This window comes from Leopardus geoffroyi, chromosome B3 (assembly GCF_018350155.1).
Source record: "Leopardus geoffroyi isolate Oge1 chromosome B3, O.geoffroyi_Oge1_pat1.0, whole genome shotgun sequence".
Lineage (NCBI taxonomy): Eukaryota > Metazoa > Chordata > Mammalia > Carnivora > Felidae > Leopardus > Leopardus geoffroyi.
Window position 1 is genome coordinate 72,146,047 of NC_059337.1, and position 21,121 is coordinate 72,167,167.

The 21,121-nt window shown below is 35.9% G+C and overlaps 1 protein-coding gene across 50 annotated transcripts in view; it reads right to left on the reverse strand.

Moving 5' to 3' along the window:
• HNRNPC (heterogeneous nuclear ribonucleoprotein C) overlaps window positions 1–21,121 on the reverse strand; it is a 56,179-nt gene that overhangs the window by 16,226 nt on the left and 18,832 nt on the right. For 30 of the 50 annotated variants that reach the window (XM_045450267.1, XM_045450269.1, XM_045450255.1 and 27 more), the window contains 3 exons: window positions 11,806–12,083; window positions 6,188–6,302; window positions 5,544–5,591 (listed from right to left, as the gene is read on the reverse strand). In XM_045450267.1, coding sequence (XP_045306223.1) covers window positions 5,544–5,591; window positions 6,188–6,302; window positions 11,806–12,046 — 404 coding nt within the window. In that variant the 5' untranslated portion in view covers window positions 12,047–12,083. The remainder of the gene's footprint in view (window positions 1–5,543; window positions 5,592–6,187; window positions 6,303–11,805; window positions 12,084–21,121) is intronic. The other 20 variants (XM_045450279.1, XM_045450280.1, XM_045450295.1 and 17 more) reach the window with 1 other exon arrangement.

Below are 21,121 nucleotides of genomic sequence, written 5' to 3' on the forward strand. Positions count from 1 at the left end.
GTTCGAGCCCCACGTTGGGTGTAGAGATTATGTAAATAAATAAAACAAAGAATTTGAAAAATCACTTCTAAGTATTTCAAAGCAACTGCTCACATAAGGAGTCCTTTAGCAACAATTTTCCTAGAAGCAACATGATTCTCAACAGGACACAACAAAAATTGGATCTCTGCTAGAATCTTACAGGTTCTCAGGATTAAAAAAACTTTTTTTTATATGTTGATTTTTTTTTTTTTGAGAGACAAAATACAACAGGGGGAGGGGCGGAGAGGGAGGGAGGGAGACACAGAATCTGAAGCAGGGTCCAGGCTCCGAGTGGGGCTTGAACTCATAGACTGTGTGATCATGACCTGAAGTCAGAAGCTTACCCAACTGAGTCACCCAGGCACCCCCAGGTTTTCAGGCTTTCAAAATCAACAAATAGTATGTTCAACAAATAGTATGTTCTGCACACAGGCAAGACTTATGTAATTCCCTTTGTTTTATACATAGAAGCCCACGAATAGTCATCCTAAAACAAAAAGCTACTTTTGGGCTTCTATCCTACCAGAAAAATGTGTTGGTTAATGAATTTCTAGGTAATTCTAAACTATGTATAATAGAGTTTACAGCATACATGAAATAGTTGACAGTGTCAAACATTAACACATCTATCTAAAATGGTAGTTCCACATATATCAGTAATTTTATGTTAAAAATTCATCCCCAAACTTCCAAAGCCTATAAAATTAGGAATGGTCTTAAGAACAAAAGACCAAATATTCAGACCTACCTAATGAAAGAGGTAACTTTTGGGAAAAAAAACTAATAATAATAATAATAATAATAATAATAATAATTTCATCTTAATGATGAAAAATCGGGGGGTGCATGAGTGGCTCACTTCAGTAAACCATCCAACTCTTGATTTCCCCGACTTGTGCTCTCACGCTCTCAAAAAAAAAAAAAAAAAAAAAAAGATGCAAAATCTGATTAACTGTAAAAATGCTAAAATATTAGCAAAATACATATGGTTAACGTTGGAAGAACAGCAGCATTCCTATTATGCCAACAGCAAAAAATGTACTAAGAATTAATTCACACTACAGTAAGCTTTAATAATCACAGGTAGGGGTGCCTGGGTGGCTCAGTCGGTTCAGCGTCCGACTTCAGCTCAGGGCATGATCTCGCAGTCCGTGAGTTCAAGCCCCACATCGGGCTCTGTGCTGACAGCTCGGTGCCTGAAACCTGTGTCTCCCTCTCTCTCTGCCCCTCCCCCATTGGTGCTTTGTCTCTCAAAAATAAATGTTAAAAAAAAAAAAATGATCACAGGTAACAGTTTTGCATTTTTCCACCCACACCCTGAATTAAAATCAGTAATATTACTGCAGTGCAGGTGGCAGCATTAAGGCTATAGAATTTGATCCTGTTATCTCCCTCAGGAGACAAAATTCTAAAATATAAGTAACTTGGTTTAAGTTTTAAAGTTTGATTGCCCTCCAGTTTTAAAGATAAAGAGTATTCTACAATCCTTGGGTCTTGATCACACATCCCCAAACAAAATACAACACAGGTAGGAGAGGGCTCTCAAAACAAAACAAAAAAAACCAAGTGACTCTAATTCTAACAAAAGTGTTAATTACCTATTTCCTGATATCTAAAGTGTTTCTTCTTATAAAACACCCAATGCCTCCTGTATTCTTAAAATTCCTGCCAAATCAGGTTAATGATTAAAGTGCACAATACCTCTATGAAGTATTCTGGGCTCCTTCCCCACTACTCCCAACATACTCCCTCATGTGGGGGGGGGGGGGGGAGGGGGGGTGAGAAAGAAAAAGAAGATAGAACCTGAAATCTGATCAAGCCTGCAGATCTATCCACCAGTTCACAAATACAGGTGGCACTGAAACATGCTTAACAACACAAAGTATAACCCACAAAATGAGATCTATGAAAAACTGATGAGATTAATATTAAGTATGGCGGTGTGATTATGTTTATAAAAGCAATCTTTTAACCATTAAAAAGAGGTCCAGAAAACACTAGAAAATACTAAGCATTTCAATATGCATTAAAGTTGAGAAGACGGTTGTCACACCTAAAAAGAACTGGAGTATGCTAGAGATGTTAGTTTTCTGGGGAAGAGGATTGGAGGGGTATCCACAATTCCCTTCGTTCTGATAATCCAGAAGTGTAACTTGCAGCAACTTTGCATATAAGAAATGTGAAGATCTTGATAATTAACAGGAATGAATCCTCATGCTCTAAAGACTGGGAATTCTATTGATTGGTTGTAAACAGTTATGATATTTGCGAGTCATCACATTTATAATGCAATTTCTAGTCTTTCATGTTTCCATTAGTCTTCATAGCAACTCTATTAGTAAGATTATTTCCATATTAGGGATAAGAAACTTGAGATTACATAGGACTTCAGTCAAAAATTTCTTTGCTAAATATTAGGTCTTTGGATTCTTCAATTGTTCTTTTTTTATAGGCTCCAGATCAGCTACCTCTCTACCATAAAAATAAGTAGAACTCAAGATCCCAGAAAGCTAATTAAGAAATGCCGATTTTAGGTCTTGAAATATTTGTGTGAATCTTATGTTCTTAAAGGTATGACTAAAAGGTTTAAATAAACACTGACTTAACCCATTTACATAGGAAGATTCAGAGCTTTCAGCTCATCTCAGAGCCATTATCAATAACCTATTTCAATAAACAATCCAACATAGTTGATTTAGGACCACTATGTTGTTATGACAATTAATACAAATCTTAACTTTCCAAATAAGTATCTTCAGAATGACTTCTCAGTGTGATTTAAAAAAAAATTTTTTTTTAATCTATTTTAAGTTTTGAGAGAGAGGGAGAATCTGAAGCAGGCTCTAGGTTCTGAGCTGTCAAAACGCAGCTTGACATGGGGCCCAAACTCATGGTCTGCAAGATCATAACCTGAGCAGAAGTCGGACGCTTAATCAACTGAGCCACCCAGGTGCCCCTCTGTGAGATTTTCTAATGCAATTTTCCTGACTAGTTTCTCTATGCCTGACTAAATGTATTTTCTCATTATAGACCTCAGTACTATACTTGAATCTGCTCTTTACCAGCTACTACCTGGCTGCTCCATCAGTCATCATAAGGCTTTTTCCATTGGCTGAGATTAGAATTGAAGAAAATTCTACTTTTCACTGAAACTCTATTAATACCAAGCAAATACACCAGAGTAATTAAAGGTATTCTCTTGCCTCTTGAAAAACTGAAGAATGAGGTCAACAGTGGCACCGCCACTAATTTTTAGGATCAAAGAGCAGTGGCAAGAAATTTGAAGGTATTTCTGCAAACATCTAAATTTCCTTACTATTCCTTGCTGTCGATACCTTAACTCATCCAAAATTCCTCACTCAAAAAAATCTTTTCCAAACATACTTATAGTGGCATGATAGAAACGGTCAATGTTTTGCTGCCTCACCAAGACAACTAAAAGTAAAACTTTAGAGGACTACTGTCATGAAGTTAGGATTGTACACATTAATTCTCTATGTACTAAATTTAAAACGGGAGTTTTTTGTGCCAGAGTCCAGGATACCCCAGAAATTATACATACATATATAAATGTATTAGAATTTTTCTAAAGAGATTCATAGACAAAGAAATAGGGTAAGAATCAAAGAAACAAAGCTACTTCCTCATCCTTTAATCAAGGATTCTCAACCCTTTGACATCAAAATCTCTTGAGAAGCATTACGAAAAATACACCAACACTCAAGCATCTATCTAGACCATATGTATAAGAATCCCTACAGGTATAGTTGGGCATGAGTATTTTTTTAAGAGAGTAAAGGGCAGCTGCTTCAGATAAACTCATTAGGTCTCTCTCTGTCCCTTGAAGTCACCCAACCATTGATCACATTTTTAGGAGTAAAGAGATGCCCAGATCTCTCAACTGCCATCTTTTGTATTTTAGTATTTCCAAAATATGAAAATCATCATGGTTTTCAAAACATGTGTTCAAACATAAATAGACATAAAAATATGAAGAAATCACTAAGGACAAATGAAATAGCCATACTGATGATGCACAAAGAATACTCACACAATTTTAATATGGCATTCAAACACTTTTAACAATGTAGGCTCAAACTATGTTTCCATTCTTAATTCTTTTTGGCCTATTAATGACTAGCTTACCGCAGCCCATATATTTCTCAAACAGAAAAAACATACACGCTCAGATCTTTACACAGGTGTTTACTGGCTGACTTGATAATCCTTTACCCAACTGCCTTAGCATGACTCATCAACTCAGTTCAAAAGTTTTTCATGTGTGGAAAAAAAAGCTATTCCCAAATCAAGAAAGCTATTACTTTTACTCCCAAAGCAGAAATTTAATTAATTTTCTTATATATTAACATTATACTAATCATTGGAATACTGAAATCCTAAGATGAAAAACACCAAAGAAAAATTTATACTAGATCAAGTCCAATGTATCAGCATACACCATACACTTCCATATGATGCATAATTTTAAAAGCAGGAAACCAAATAAAACTAATATTTTTTTAATGTTAATGAAAACTGTTATCAGAATGCTAGTATGATACTGATATCTTTTGTGTATTATATCATTCCCCAAGAACTAATTCCTGTATCAGCAGGTCTAAATCATTCATAACCTTCCATAACCTATGCCTATCCACATATATTCCTATTTTATTTCTCAGCATGCTCCAACAAATAATATCGCTTTTCTAAAGGTATGTGCCCATGCACGTGCACGCACACACTCTCCAACCATTATTCCAACCTCCTTGTCTTTTAGAAAGGTGTTACCACCATCCCCAGTCTGCAAGTCTTCAACACCTTTTACCTCCTAACACAAATTCTTAAAATGTCCTTCAAGGAGAGGATTTTTTTTTTTTTTTTTTTTTAAGTTTAAGCAGTCAGCAAAGAGCATCACACAGGGCTCAATCCCATGAACCATGAGGTCATGACCTGAGTGGAGATCAAGTCAAATGCTCAACCGATTGAGCTAACAACACAGGTGTCTGGAGTGCATATTGTTAATTCGTTTACGTATGCTCACTGTATCCTGTTTTGTATTAGTTGGTTTACTCAAGGGAGACTTAGGGATCTTTAAAAAAAAAAAAAAAAAAATTTGTTGTAATCCCCTACAAAGCAAAGCCAAATGGCAAGTATGTGACAGGGACAAAATAAAGAGAGCATGGAAATGCTAATTAAGTTCTATTTCCTCATTTAGCAGTCAATGAATCCTTACTTCTCTATCTGGCATACATATTCAAACAAAACAATGGACATGTCCCCATATGCCCAGACCATACATAAACTGATTCTTTGAAACTAACAAAAAACACCACCCTCATCTACCTCTGACAATTTGTAAGAAAGTATTTTTCATTTTGATTATAAAGGGGGGACTCTGACAACCCGCTTATTGCTCATTACTACAAAAGGGAATGTTTGTTACAAAATTGAAAAATAAAATGATTCTTACTTAAATGGCTTTTAACCAGAATAGACGAAACAAAACACCTTTAACATACCTGTCATAATAATCTCGTTGAAAGTCATAGTCCAAGTCAAAAGAGGAGCTGAAAAACAAATACCAAAAAGGATTAATTTGGAGTTGCTGATGTATATTTACAACAGTAGATGGGAAAAACAAAAACAAAAACCATGCAAAACCAATCATAACAAACAGATCAAGAGATTAGCATGGAATAATATCCAATCATTCAAACAAATCACTAAAATTTCAATCATTTTAGAGGCCACTGGACATGCAGCAGCCAATTTGCAAATTTAGGCACAAGTATGCTACAATTTCAACATACAACATTAACAGCTAATACAGGAACACTGAAAAATACAACAATAAACCAAACATTCTTATGCTACCCTCCTTCCCTTTCTTATTTCCCAGCTTCTTAAACTAAACAATTCCTCTTGAAGGATTTCATTTTATGTTAAAAATATCAAACTGCTCTTTAGTAAGTAAAAACCTCAGGGAATTCTAATAATTCTCTGGGAAATGGGCGAAAAGGAGGTATACTAATACAAGATTAATAAAGCATCACTTTTACACAGATAAAACATACTACAGTTAACCCTCCCCACATCCAGAAAACAGATAGAGAAGATGCCCACTGATGGACACAATGCAGTTATAAATAATAAAGTTCCGGACCTGAGTAGAGGGGACGGAGAAGGGTGTTCTGGTACTGACCCGTACATCTCCGCTGCAGATCGTTTCACACCTGCTTTTCCTCGGTTCACTTTTGGCTCTGCAGCCAGATTAATATCTGAAAAAGCAAAAACAAAGACAAAAACTTTAATGACAACTCTGGGTGGGGTAGGGTATATCTTAAACTAGTTTTAAAATGCGTACACAGTATATAAGTCAACAAAGGACTAACACCGTATCTCATCTTTCCTTAGATAAAAGGGGCTCATGAATTTTTATAAAGCTAAGACTTAGTCTTTCATTCCTTTGTCCTCTGTTCTGTAACAAAGTATTCATTATACATAAAACATTAGGTTTGTCTTTGGTACCTTCTACCCTCAACTGCCACTAAAACTCACTGTTCAGAGCATATATTAGGAATGAGTGAGTGACCTCAGAGACATAAAATATACAGCAATTCATGAATATGGAGTATGGTGCCCTCAGATTCTCATTCCCCTTACAAACAGAATCAGCTGTAAAGATGAATAAAAATTGGTTAAGAAATACTACGCAGGGGCACGTGGAGTTGCTCAACTGGGTAAGTGTTGAACTCTTTACTTTGGCTCTGTGCTGGGCGTAGAGTCTGCCTGGGATTCTCTCTACCCCTTCCCAGCTTGCACTCTCTCTCTCTCTCTCTCCTGGGATTCTCTCTACCCCTTCCCAGCTTGCACTCTCTCTCTCTCTCTCTCTCTCTAAATAAACATTAAAAAAATATATATTATGCAGACTAAACTGCTGAGCAACTGTTACATGAACAAAAAGAAAAGGGAAATAAGGGAACAAAGGAAAAGCCCTAGTTTCCATATGCCTCGTCATTTTTAAAACAGATATTCCAACATGGCCAGCTGTTTACCGTTACCCACTGTCTAACAAAAGAATTAATGATTGCTTTCTTATTCTAATAATACATTTGCCAAAAACCAGCTCTCCAAAACTCAGTTCATCAAATGACCAACTGAAAAACAGAATTTCAGTACACTATCTGCTGAGCACCACTACATTTATGAATTATCTTCAGTTCTTAGTTCACTAAACTCATTTTTAATTTTTAACATTTATTGTTGAGAATGTAGTTTTTAAAAATTTTCTAAAACAAAACCAATAAACTATGTATCATACTAATTACACAACCTTATAGAAGAATTATTTCAAGTGATGATTTAAACTATAGTACTGTGTTGATATTCAGAATAGGATATATACTAATAAAAAGAAACTAAAAGCTAAAATTGCTTTTAATAATCTTAATTTTGGTAAAAAAAAAAAAAAAAAAAAAAAAAAAAACAAAAACAGAAAAAACCTAATAGGCGTAGTTATTTTAAAACTGTGGCACAATGCATAAAATTATGTTTTGTTTTCTAAAAACCAAGGTGCTCCTATTCTTCCCGCTGAAACTAGACAGAAGCTATTAAAAATTCAACAATAATAAACACTCTCAGTGTACAGATCATGGTTTCTATGTAAGTGCCATTTAAAGGAGCCAAGGCTCCTAGAAAAAAGGGGCAAATCGAGATTTAGGTCAAGAAATCTATCAGATGACCTGAAATATCTTGTGATGCCAGAAAGTTAAAGATGCAATAAAATATTACAAGAGTAAGGTCTCAAGGACACAGAAACCAATTTGAAGGTGATCCACTGGCCACAGAAGAAATATTTTAAGCTCTAAGGAATGATTTGCAATGCACGAAAATGTATCAATTTAAAATATAAGTTTATGGGGATGCCTGGCTAGCTCAGTTAGTAGAACATGCAACTTTTGTACTTGGGGTTGCGAGTTCTTCAACCCATGCTGGGTGTAGAACAGAGCTTACTTTTTTATTTATCCACTTTGAGAAAACAGAGAAAGAATCCTAAGCAGACTCCACACTGTCAACCCAGAGCCCAATACAGGGCTCAAACTCATGACCATGTGATCATGACCTGAGCAGAAATTAAGGAGTTGGAGGTTTCACAAAGTCATCCAGGCACCCCCTAGAGCTTTCTTTTTTTAAAAAAAAGGCTAGGGGTGCCTGTGTGGGTCAGTGGGTTAAGTGTCCGACGTTGGTTCAGGTCATGATCTCACGGCTCTTGAGTTCAGAGCCTGGTTCGGATTCTGTGTTGCCCTCTTTCTCTGCCTCTCCCTGCTCCCGTGTTCTCACTCTCTCAAAAAGTAAACGTTAAAAAAAGTTAAAAAACCTAAAATAAAAAAAGCTAAAATATAAGAGTTTATATTATTAAGCAATGATTATATTTAATGATTCCTAGGTATCAGTTTAGAAAAATTATTTTGCAAGCCCTAATGAAATACGTAGGCAATAATCATCAATGGATAATCACCATTAAAGTTAAAAACTGATGAGAAACTTTATCATTGATGTGTCAGGATGTAAACTCAGAACCCACAAATTATCCTTAACATCACTAAAAATGGGACCATATTAGGTCACCTGATGTGGTATAATATAAAACACAGAACACGGTCCATGTAATATTTTCACCAAAATAAATAGTATCTGAATTTTATCAAGCCTCTAGATCTGCAGTCTAAGGAAGTAAGCTGCTAGTCTGAATTCAGATGTGTTTTAAGTATATATTCTCTTATACATCTATTGGACAGCACTGCTCTAGATGTAGCAGTATTACACAAAACAGAGGTAGAAAACAACAAATTAAATGACACCACAAAGAATCAATCAGTACACAGTGTGGAACACATTTTCTTCAACAAATTAAATGTCATACATTTTTTAAATTAGAAGGACAGGAAAACTCAGATTTAAAAACATCTAAGAGGGAATTAATCAAACACACATACAGACATGAACTGGATCTTGATTTGAATTAATCAAGTTATTTAAAAAAAAGTTTGAGGGGCACCTGAATGGCTCAGTCAGTTAAATGTCTGACTTTTATCCCTGCTCAGTTAATGAACTCATAGTTCGTGGGTTTGGTCCCACATCAGGCTTTCTGCTTTCAGCGCGGAGCCTGCTTCAGATCCTGTCCCCACCTCTCTCTGCCCTTACCCCTAGCTCTCTCTCAAAAGAATAAAAAGTAAAACAACAACAACAACAACAAAAAAAAAAAAACCCACAAACCACAAAACAAAAACTTAAAAAAAAAAGTTTGCAACCAGGGGACCAGGGATGCTTGGAAAGCTCAGTCAGTTAAGCATCCAACTTTGGCTCAGGTCACTGATCTCACGAGGTTCATGGGTTTGAGTGGGGTTCTGTTGCTGACATGACAGCTCAGAGCCTGGGGCCTGCTTTGAATTGTGTGTCTCCCTCTCTCTCTGCCCTTTTACCCCACTCACACTGTTTCTCTCTCTCAAAATAAACATTAAAAATAATAACAATAAAAGTTTCAGACTCGAAAGGAAGAAATCTAAACATGGAATGAATATTTGATGGCATTAAGGAATTTCTGGGAGGCTTTATTTTGGTATGTGATAAGGGCAGTGTGGTCTGCATTTTGTTAAAAGTCCCAGTCTGCTGAATATATGCTGGAGTCTTAAAAAGAGACTTGACTCTAACAAAATTTAAGAGAAAAAAGGGAAAAAAAAGAAACAACAGAGGAAAACAAGATTAGTCAAACTGGTTGGTAAGACAGGTGAGATGTACATACACACATGCTCATTAAATTCTTCTATTTTTGTATTAGTAAATTTCCATGACCGTTAAAAAATAAACAAGTATCATAAAAAAACCTGACTTCATTTTATGATGGAAAACTGTTTTAGTTCACTTTTGCCACCACACCCATTTTACAGGTATCAAAGTTTTCCTATACTTTGAGTTTTCCTATAGTTTGAATATAGGACAAGTGGGTATGGAAATTTCTTATGTATTCTCAATTAAAACTGTTACTTTTATCTTCAATATCAAGGATTACAAGGTTCTCTAACTTCCAATATTTTTCCTTCCCAATCCATTGTGAAGATTTCTAAAACAGCATTTGAAAAGGGTTTACAAGTGAAATACAAATTACACTAAACTTTTATTCTAAAATCAAAGAGCTTTCATGAAATAGCCACTGAAAAACCATAAACATCCAAAATAGTCTAAAAAGCTGTTGAAGCTTTACAATAAATCACGATATAAAGTATTTATTAAATGCTACAATCATTATGAAATGCTCAAGTTTTATCTAGTATTAGAGGGAAAATCACCAACATGATTACACTTAAGGAGGAAAGAACCCACTCCAACCTGGAGAGGAAGGCAGTTAGAAATTAAAATGTTTAAATTGGAATTCAAATTTGCACATTATACAACTGAATACAAAGTCCTGAAAATGCTGAAAACAAAATGAAAACTTAAATAAGCCTCTACAGGAATCATCAGAAAACTAAGTTCTCAATTATGAATTGCTATAAACTTTATAAACCTAAATAATTGTTAAATTGATAACCACAGTATCATCAACAATGCCACCAGCCATTATGTGGCATTCAAAATATATGTGCTTATTCCTTTTTATTCATTAAAAAAACAAAGAGAAATTGACTTCTCTTACTGAACCCTTCAACTTCCCTAATATTATTCACACCCAAGAAAATATAAGCTATATAAAATTACTATGATTCTGACAGCAAATCTTAGCAACTGGTAAGTTGTTACAAAACTATTCAAGGAGATGAAATTCTGTAAGACTTATGTGCTAAGTCTTAATATGTAATGAAATCTTCTGAAGTTTAGAATATAAACTATTATTAAATAGGGCTTAAATCTCATTCTAAAATATCTGAACATACTAGATCAGAGCAGACACTTATTGGGAAAACTAACACCTACGACAAAACCACTCTGTGCTGCTAATGCTGAAATATATTTAATAATAAGTACCTTTTATTAAGTGTAACATGCTAGACTATACTTGAAGCTTCTCATGAATCATCTCAACTAAGACAAATTCCTGATAACACCAAAGTACTATTACCTCAGGTAAGAATAGATAATAACTCTGAGGCACAGTTTTTAAAAACTAAGAAAATTTAAGGCTCAGCCAAGCTATGCAGACTGCCCAATACACAGTTATGAATCGCCAATGCAGAGCCAAGCACCCGGCTCCACAGATCAAGAATGACTAAGCTATATTGTCTTCACCTCATCCCTGTGAATGGTAGGACACAGTTATTAGGCAGCAACTGTTCCTTATGTAACACGTCATTCCTACTCTCCTGACCTTACTCAAGACTGCCAACTGAAGCTTATCCAAACTCTGCTACACAAAATGGAATAAAATCCTTAGCCAATTATACCTACAACCCTAACATTTTTTGACTGTTAGCTTAATGGAAAAGGGACAGAAAAACAGAAGCTTGAATAGAAAAATCTAGATCTGGGGGCACCTGGGTGCCTCAGATGGTTGAGTCCAACTCTTGACTACAGCTCATGAGGTCATGACATCAGTTTGTGAGACTGAGCCTTGTGTCAGGCTCCACACTATCAGCATGTAGCCTGCTTGGGATTCGCTCTACCAGTACCCTACATGCACATGGGTCTCTGTTTCTCTCTCAAAACTAATAAACATTAAAAAATAGAAAAATGACCGGTATGTGAATTATACAATCAATGAAAAAATCAATTCAACCCAGATCTTACCTAAAACCTGGCCAGCAATCATTCTTCCATCCTCTCCTGCCACAGCAGCCCGGGCATTTCTCTCATTAACATACTGAACGAAGGCAAAGCCCTTATGAACAGAGCAACCCACAATTTTGCCATATTTTGAGAAGATTGCCTCCACATCAGATTTCTTGACCACAAGAGTGTTGAGATTCCCGATGAATACACGGGAGTTCATGGAGCGAGGATCTGTCTTGTTGGTAACATTGCTTGCCATGGTCTTTGATGATACGGTTGTTCACAAAGCCGAAAAGCTGGAAGGAAAAAAAAATGCGTTCAGGTGAAAAGGAGATAAAAACAAAATACTCCTCGATGAAACTTTCTACTCCTTATTTTGAACCACTGTGACTAGAGTATCAGTCAACCAAAAGGGCTGTCATAGCAGCAAGTTATCTGTTTTAGAGAGGAGAGCTCCTGAATATATGTATTCTTATAAAAATTTAGCTCCCTCTTCCCCAAGTCTATCCCATGAGGGGCTGGGGGGGGGGGGGTCCTCTTCAGAGACTATTAGTAACACAATCACGGACATTATTAATTATAAGTGACCATCTCTGTTCTAAAGTCCTGAAGCAAATTCGAAATCCTTAAGCTTTCTACTACAAACTTCTCAGATTTCTAACCTTAGCCCTCATACTAACCTAACCATTCCTTGCCACGTATAAAGAACTCCACCTTCTTGCACAGTGCTATTACTAAAACGAGTCTCAACTATTCCAAAGATATATAAAACTCTGAATTCTGCCCACAAACACCATTCTTTAGCTAGATAAATGTGGGCAGCTGACACCCTCAAGTATAATTAACCTTATTATACTAAAGCAATATATAGACCCAACTCATTCACTCTGGAACTATTTCCAGGTACTTCAATTGACTTATAATATGCCAGAGGTATCTCCAGTATCAGTACTAACACTTTACACAATGTACTGACTCTTGACCTACTTTATTTTTTATGTGATAATCTACAAAATACAGTTGGGACATTTACTACTAGATGATGATGATGATAAAACTAGTAAGTAGAACACTGCATGAATCAAAAGGGGACCAAGAAAACTACTTTCCTCAGACTTTTTCAAAACAAAAATTATCTTTATGTATGTTATAAAGGTTCAATCACAATTACATGGAGATTCATGATACTACCATCTTAGGTCTTTTTTTATGTGAGAAAAGTTTTGACATTCTTTAAGCTTTTTTATCTGCTGCCCCTTCCCACTCCAACTACCAAACTGAAGATGAACCCACTTTAGATTTAGAGTAACATTCTTAAGATTAATTTTTCCCCATTCATCCTTTTGAAACTCAAATCAGGTATCAGTGTCTTTCCAATCCTCAGGAGAAATCATGACAAACTAGTTCTCATGGATTATGTAAAAATATACTCTATATATGTATGTTAACAAAATAGTACAACATCATTTATACAGACCACTCGTATTTTTTTTTTTTGGACCACTAATATTCTGACCCTTAAAACACCTAGTCCTTTCAAACAGTACTGATTTCTGTTTTAATTTTTTTTACATTTATTTATTTTTGATAGAGACAGAACACCGGTGGGGGAGGGGCAGAGAGAAGAGGAGACACAGAATCGGAAGCAGGCTCCAGGCCTCGAGCTGTCAGCACAGAGCCTGATACTGGGCTTGAACTCACAAACCATGAGATCATGACCTGAGCCAAAGTCGGACGCTTAACCGACTGAGCCACCCAGGCGCCCCACAAACAGTACTGATTTTAAAGCTGCCAAAACCATTTTTCCCTCCTAGCCATTCTAAAATTCAAGAAATTGTCTTTATTTGATTTTGGTTTCTAAATTATAGCTTTATAAACAGTTCCTAAATTTTAAGACTAAGAAATAAAAATTTATCAAACAGCAGTCGTGAGAGTCGTGAACACATTTTAAACTCTAAGTGTGAGTGCCAGAAAGCCTTAGAACACCAAAAACAAAAATGAAATGAAAGGCGTAACTGGTTTCAAATGTTACTGCTGGCTATTAAAGTTTCCTATTATTGTATAGGGGGACAACTTAAGCCAGGTTTCTACAAATGTTTTTCATGAGAAACAAACATATATTCTACATGTTATGGTAAATAATAAACACAGGAAAAAATCTTCCTGGGTTTAATTAGAAATTACCTGTAAGGGGAAAGAGGATGGTTCTACATGCTATCAGTATACTGAACAAGAGGGTAAACCACCAAACAATGGACATTAATGCCTGCTTCAAATATACTCCTTGGAACCACAAAACAAATGGACTTCTATGACTGTTTTTCCAATTTTCACAAAGATGGTAGGTATATAGCTTGTACCAATCTAGAAATATAGAATTCATTATATATAAAGAATGCCACTGGGCATTACGGATTAATTCTTAAGCAACTCCATTTGGAAAGGCCAGTAAAGAAACATCCAGACACAAATAAGAAGGTGGTAACTTTGGGTGCCATCTCTGAATTTAAGAATATGATTTTATCTTTTAGGTGATTATATATGGTTTCTAAATTTGCTACAAGAATCATGAATTGTAAACAGAAAAATAATATATTGACCTCAACTTCAAAGGCTTGGCTAAAGTCAATGGTATAGCTTTCAATGCCCATACTCACTGTAAGGATTTAATCAAAATATGAGCAACAGTAAAGACAAATGAACCCACAAAGATTCATTAATCCTGGTTCAAGGAGAAACACATCTTCCTAAAAAAAAAGGGTTAGTACAAATAAATACATTTTTCACTGAACATGTATCTGAGAAGTACGAGCTACCAAGGCTACTTCAGAGGAAAAACAGCAACAGCTACAATTCCTCAGAGTTTACACTCTAATAATACTACTGTTTAATATTTTATTGAAAGGGCCCCGGGTAGCTCAGTCAGTTAAGCATCCAACTTTGGCTTGGGTCAGGATCTCACAGCTCGTGGGTTTGAGCCCCATGTAAGGGCTCTAGGCTGACAGCTCAGAGCCTGGAGCCTGTTTCAGATTCTGTGTCTGTCTCTCGGGTATAAACAAACATTAAAAAAAAAAAAAAAAAAAATTATTGAAGAGAGGAACAGATTCCCCAAAATTTTACAAATTTCACAAATACAAATTATCTCAGTTCACATTTCACCCTACCTCTAATCCTTAAGGTACCTTACCCCTGAAATCTCTGTTGGGGAGGTAGGGATGGATAGTGACCAATATCCCAAATGCAAAGAAACTACTGGGAAAAAACAGATTCTCAAAAGAAAGCACCAACAGCAGAGCATAGTTTTTGATCTTTCTGAATCCCCAGATAAAAGCAACTAGATAGTGAGCTTTAGTGTCAAGGTACCCCAATGAAAATGCCAAAATGCCAGGCTGGTAAGGAAGCCACCGGCCCATGCAACAGCCCACGTGGGGGAAATAGACTCAGGAATTGAAGAATCCTCAAATATCCATTTACTGGATAGCCAAAGGAACCAATTTTAAGAAAAGCAGTTGAAACAATGTTTCCTGTTCCAAGTATGGGTGAGTACAAGGCACTATTGTAACAATCTCTAGGTACCAGAGCCTCTACAAAATCTCAAAACTAGGAAGCCCTCTATGTGCACCATTCCATTCTCAATCCCTTTCCAACCTCCAAAAGTTAACTATCGCTTTTTTTTTTTTTTTTGTGAAGAAGGCTTCAAGCCCAGCACAGAGCCCTAAGCAGGGCCCGAACTCAAAATCCTCAAATCAAGACCTGAACTGAGATCAAAAGTCAGATGCTCAAAGGACTGAGCTACCCAGGTGTGCCATAATCACTTTCTTTTCAAAATAATTCTATCACGTTGATGTATATCCCTAGTTAGTAGTCTTACCCATTAAAGCGAATTTGAGGTGTCTTTTATGGCTTCTTTTAGATATGTTCCCCTTCCATCCCTTTAACTCAAAACAACTTCTTTGAAGAGTACAGGGTATTCAACCTCAAGTTTCCCAGTCTGGATTTCCCATAATTTCATACTCTTAGTGCAATTACACACACACACACACACGTCTTTTTTGTGATATTACTGCTTAAATTCTACCATGACTTAAAATTATAGTATCTCAGGTTTATCTCTAACATATTACTCAGAATTCATGAGAATAGTTTCTCAGTTCTTACATGTTACTAACAGTTGGCCTATGTGGTCTATACTTGTCAGTCAGTTTTGCTGGGTATGAAATTTTATCACTGCATTTTCTTTCCTTAAATATGTTGTTTCATTTACTTCTCAACTGTCACAGGTCATTCCAAGGTGCAAACCTTGTTGGCAGAGTTGTATTTTTATGGACTTTAGTCATTAGAGGTTTTGCTTCCTAATTATTTTTCTCGACCTAACAGAAATGGAACAGATGTAAATGAATTTATTTGAGGCTACATTATGGGTCATAAAGGTTTACACTTGAGTAATTTTTCCTCATTGGGCAGATTTCTCCTAGCTTTTTAAAAATAAGTGCTAGGCAAGAAGATATGGGTGGAAGTGCTGCCTAGCTTAAATAATCAGATCCAAATGCTACAGTCTTCAAGACATACATCAGATTTCAGTATAAAAGCAGTTGCAGAACAACTTTTGTTTTACCTTACAAATATCTATAGCATGTTATATTCTACATGCATTTTTGTACAGCAGATTTTTAATTTTTAACTCAGCATTCTAATTACCAGCAATTACAGTCTTTAGACTAATCTGCACATCACTTTAGGTGTGCCTGGCTGGCTCAGTGGGGGAAAGCATGCAACTCTTGATCCCAGGGTGGAGCCTGAGCCCCTCATTGGGTGTAGAGATTCAACAAAAACAAACAAAAAACTTAAAGAGAAAAATCTGGCAATTACTTTAAATAATGTGGGGAATTATCATTAAATGTTTAGGTCGAAAAGCAACATATATAACTGTATGGTAAAAGGAAGCACATATAAACTATTCACATAAAAGTCACATGCTTACAAAAGATAAAGCAATAATATTTTAAAATGTTGTCCTGTGGGTACTCTGCTTTCGGTTAATGCTTATTATGACCTTCATAGTCTAGTTCCTCAAGCTAGTTTATAAATTCCACAACTTCTCCCATTTTTCTGACAACCAGAAGTTGCTAGCACATTCTAAATGTTCTGTAATTCCTCATAGATGAAATTAGTCTAGTAACATCCTTAAAGTTTTCTCAGAGAGGGGCTCCTAGGTGGCTCAGTCAGTTAGGCATCCCAACTTCAGCTCAGGTCATGATCTCATGGCCTGTGGGTTCGAGCCCCACATGGGGTTCTGTGCTGACAGCTCAGAGCCAGGAGCCTGCTTTGAATTCTGTCTCTCTGCCCCACTCATGTCCTGTCTTTCTCTCAAAAATAAACTTAAAAAAAATTTTTTTAAAGTGTTCTCAGAGAAATCATTTTTTTAAAGTTTCATTTTATTTCTAGTTAGTTAGCATATAGTGTGGTATTAGTTTCAGGCGTTATCAGAAAAAAATATTTTTTTTAAAGTTTATGTATGTAGGTAGGGAAGTAAGTAATCTCTACACACCATGTGGGGCTTGAACTGACAATCCAAAAATCAAGAGTCGCATGTTCTTCCAACTGAGCCAGCCAGGCGCCCCACAGACCTCATTTCTAAGTCAAATTCATTCTTTCTTAAACATCTAAATAAATAAAAGTTACACAGAATAAAAAAGGTTCTTTCCTAAAATTAGTTTCAAAGAGTAAAAAATGAGGGGCGCCTGGGTGGTTCAGTCGGTTGAGTGTCTGACTTTGGCTCAGGTCACAATCTCACAGTCCGTGAGCTTAAGCCCCACATCGGGCTCTGTGCTGACAGCTCAGAGCCTGGAGCCTGCTTCCCATTCTGTGTCTCCCTCTCTCTCTGCCCCTCCCCCACTCATGCTCTGTCTCTGTCAAAAATGAATAAAAACATTTAAAACAATTTATATCAAAAAAAAGTAAAATAAACAGGGTAGACTTCTGAAATGATTATGTTCCCTGGATACTCTGCATCCTGTGTAATTCACTGCTGAAGATTTAAATAGATCTGGTTTCCACAAGAGCAGAATTCGAACACAGTAAATACAATGGAAGGAAAGAATGAACATTTTCCTAAAGGTTATCTGGGTTGTATCACTCAAAACTAGCACAGATGCACAAGCACGCAAGTGTTTGCATACTACATACTTTACATATATATTTTTATCCCAAAGAATCTAAGGCGTGTTTTATCCGGTAAGTAAATCTAAACTAGGACTACTCAGTTACTTTTATTGCATTACACCAAAGGATCTATGTGTCTGATCATAGGCTTTATGCTGAAGCAATAAAACCAAGAGATTTTAGAGGCAGTGATGGACAAATATTTAAGACTTGTGGATATAGAAATGTTTCTATTCACACTCCTGCCATTCCAATTATATCCTAAAACCAAAAAAAAAGGTAAATAAAATCTCCATCTGTTTGGAATGCAAACAAACCTGTCAAATTTTATTTCAACTGTTCATTCTCAGGTTTGCACTATCCCGATTCTTTGCCCTCTTGAGACCAACCTAACTTGGGACTGCCAATCTAACTAAAAATTTGGGAGATGTTTATAATGACTACTTCATCTCTCAAGTTCACATTAAATGTCAAGTAAATTCTGCTGGGAAGAGGGGCAGCAAGGGGAGATGCAGATTACACTCTCTGATTATGAAGAGTTTCAAATGGCCCAAAAACATAGGTTATGAAGGTCCTTGACTTTGCTGGGAGCTGGCCCAAAACAAATTTATAACTGGAACCAAGACTTTAGCTCCCTTGCTTTTACGTCTGGGACACCAGAACTGTACCTTTAGTGGAAAAGGGCTGGAAAGATAAATGCTTGACAAAACTGTGCCACTCATTCAGACTGTGTTTAGTATCACAGTAGTAATATTTAGGCATATTTACTACAAACAAAAATCCCAGCAGCAGAAAGTTAAGTACACAAGCCATAAGGTTTCTACTCAAGATTTCAGCCAATCCTCACTTTTGAATGTCCCCTCTCTGTAAAGAGAGCTTTCATACTATTTTCTTCTTTTCCCATCTTATATTCTAATAAACTTTTGCCAGCTGCTCAAAAAAAAAAAAAAAATTTCAGCTAAACCTCTACCTGCTTACCCTATACACCTAGACTAATCACGTTTAAACTTGCTCATAGCACATTACCTTTTACTCCAGAAAAAAATAAATCAAAGATAACATCTGTATGGCTTATCAGATGTCAAATCATACTAAGAAAAATAACTTGTCTCAAACTAGAAAATTCAGAACTCTGCCTTAAAATTTTATTACCCTTTACCCTATACATCCAATTCAAATTAGATACATGACTAATGTTATTTCCCATCTTTCAATATAAAAAGCAAAGTATCACTAGATGGCAGCAATGAGTTGGCATTTTTAAAAATACATGACTAAATCTGGAGTGTAAAGATTTTCTACTTCACACCGCCTTTCACAATTTCTTGACAAAGTTTCTTTTTCCGATACTATAAATTTCTCTGCCCAATTAGAGTGTCATCATCTGCACTAAGTTGTCCTCCTTTAACAATCCTAAGCTCTTATTTTGCCCCTTTATAAATCACTTGTCCCTCTTGGTTCCCTCTTATTCAATCTGGCCCCCTTTCTTTGTTCTCTACCTGTTATCTTTATTGCATTCAATTATTTCCCTCTGGCCAGCAATGAACTGTCCATCTGTCTGCAAAAAGAACAATATACTTTATTTTTAAGGCATTTTCAGGTCACAAAAAAGGACGCTAGCCATTTTTAGATAAGCTATTCTAACTGCTATGTCTAAGAATTAAACTAAGAATACTCAAGATATTATAAATTATAGGGAGAAATAGATAATTCAATAAATGGTAGCACACAGCCATCTAAAAACAAACTCAGTACACCAAAATAAATTATAAATGGGTCAAAATTTAAATGTAAAAAATTATATATGCAATTGTCAAAACCTCAACACAAAACATGCAACAGTCCCAAAAAGTATGAAGAGAAAATAAAAGGCAGGAAACTCAAAACAAATCATTTAAAATCAAATGTTTTAAAGAAAAACATACTGAAATGAAAAATTTTAAAGATACTTCTTAAAACTGTTAGATTGGTAAAGATTACATCAATTTAAGAATTGATTCAGACGACTATTGATGTATGCTAAAATCACTGGGCAAAAGCTTGTTGAGTAGAAACAGGATTTACATGATCTCAAAGTATCACCAAAAAGAATACGATTTTAACAGGAAAAATGTACTTTTACAATGGGAGACATAAATGCCACCACTTAAACCAACTGATCTGACATATGCCTGCTGATGTAACAAACACATCACCTATGCAATATTCTTGGTAAAATACTTGAACCTATACATACGGAAATAATCAATTTCAAGTTTGTAGAGACATTATACAACAATACAAATGATTGAAACTCCTCGAAAATAAATACATACATACAAAATAGGGAAAAGGAGGGACTTTCCTAGATTAAGAAAGCAATGTATGAACCTTGACTGGATAGGGAACATTTTTTGGTGACAACTAGAGAATTTTATTATGGACTGTACACAAGAGAATATTGAATATTATATATTATTTTGATAATTATGTGATGATACATACTATCTTTCTTCTTACAAGGTGAAGCCACGTTCAAGTTCCTAAGTGAAGTATCATGCCTAGAATTTTAAAATTATTCAGGAGGGGGAAAAAAATGCAAATAGAGAACATGGCAATCTAGGCAGCAGCTACCAGAACCAAGCACAAAGCTGGAACACAGATGGTGTATTTTACATGTGTAATATTACCTGTTCCAAAGTTTCTTAAAGCTAGTTTAGGCAAATGGGAAAATGATATATACAAGGTCACACACTTTAACAAGTTCCCAGAAAATAGCAAAATTACATTTTTCTTAGATTTACTAATATAACAATGATCAATGATCATCCAATTGGATGAAGAGAAATGGCATTTCCTCTGCTATAGCTAAGTAAACCAGTACATGTTTCTATAGGTTCCTTTGAAAATACTTTATTATTTTAAAAAAATTTTTTTAATGTTTATTTTTGAAAGACAGAAAGAGACAGCATGAGCCGGAGAGGGGCAGAGAGAGAGGGAGACCCAGAATATGAAGCAGGCTCCAGGCCCTGAACTGTCAGCAAAGAGCCCGACGCGGGGCTAGAACTCACGAGCCGCCAGATCATGACCGATCGAAGTCGAAAGCTCAACCGACTGAGCCGCCCAGGCGCCCCTGAAAATTCTTAATTAAAGTTAAGTGCCAAGCAACGGGTAGGTCTATATACTTCCATTA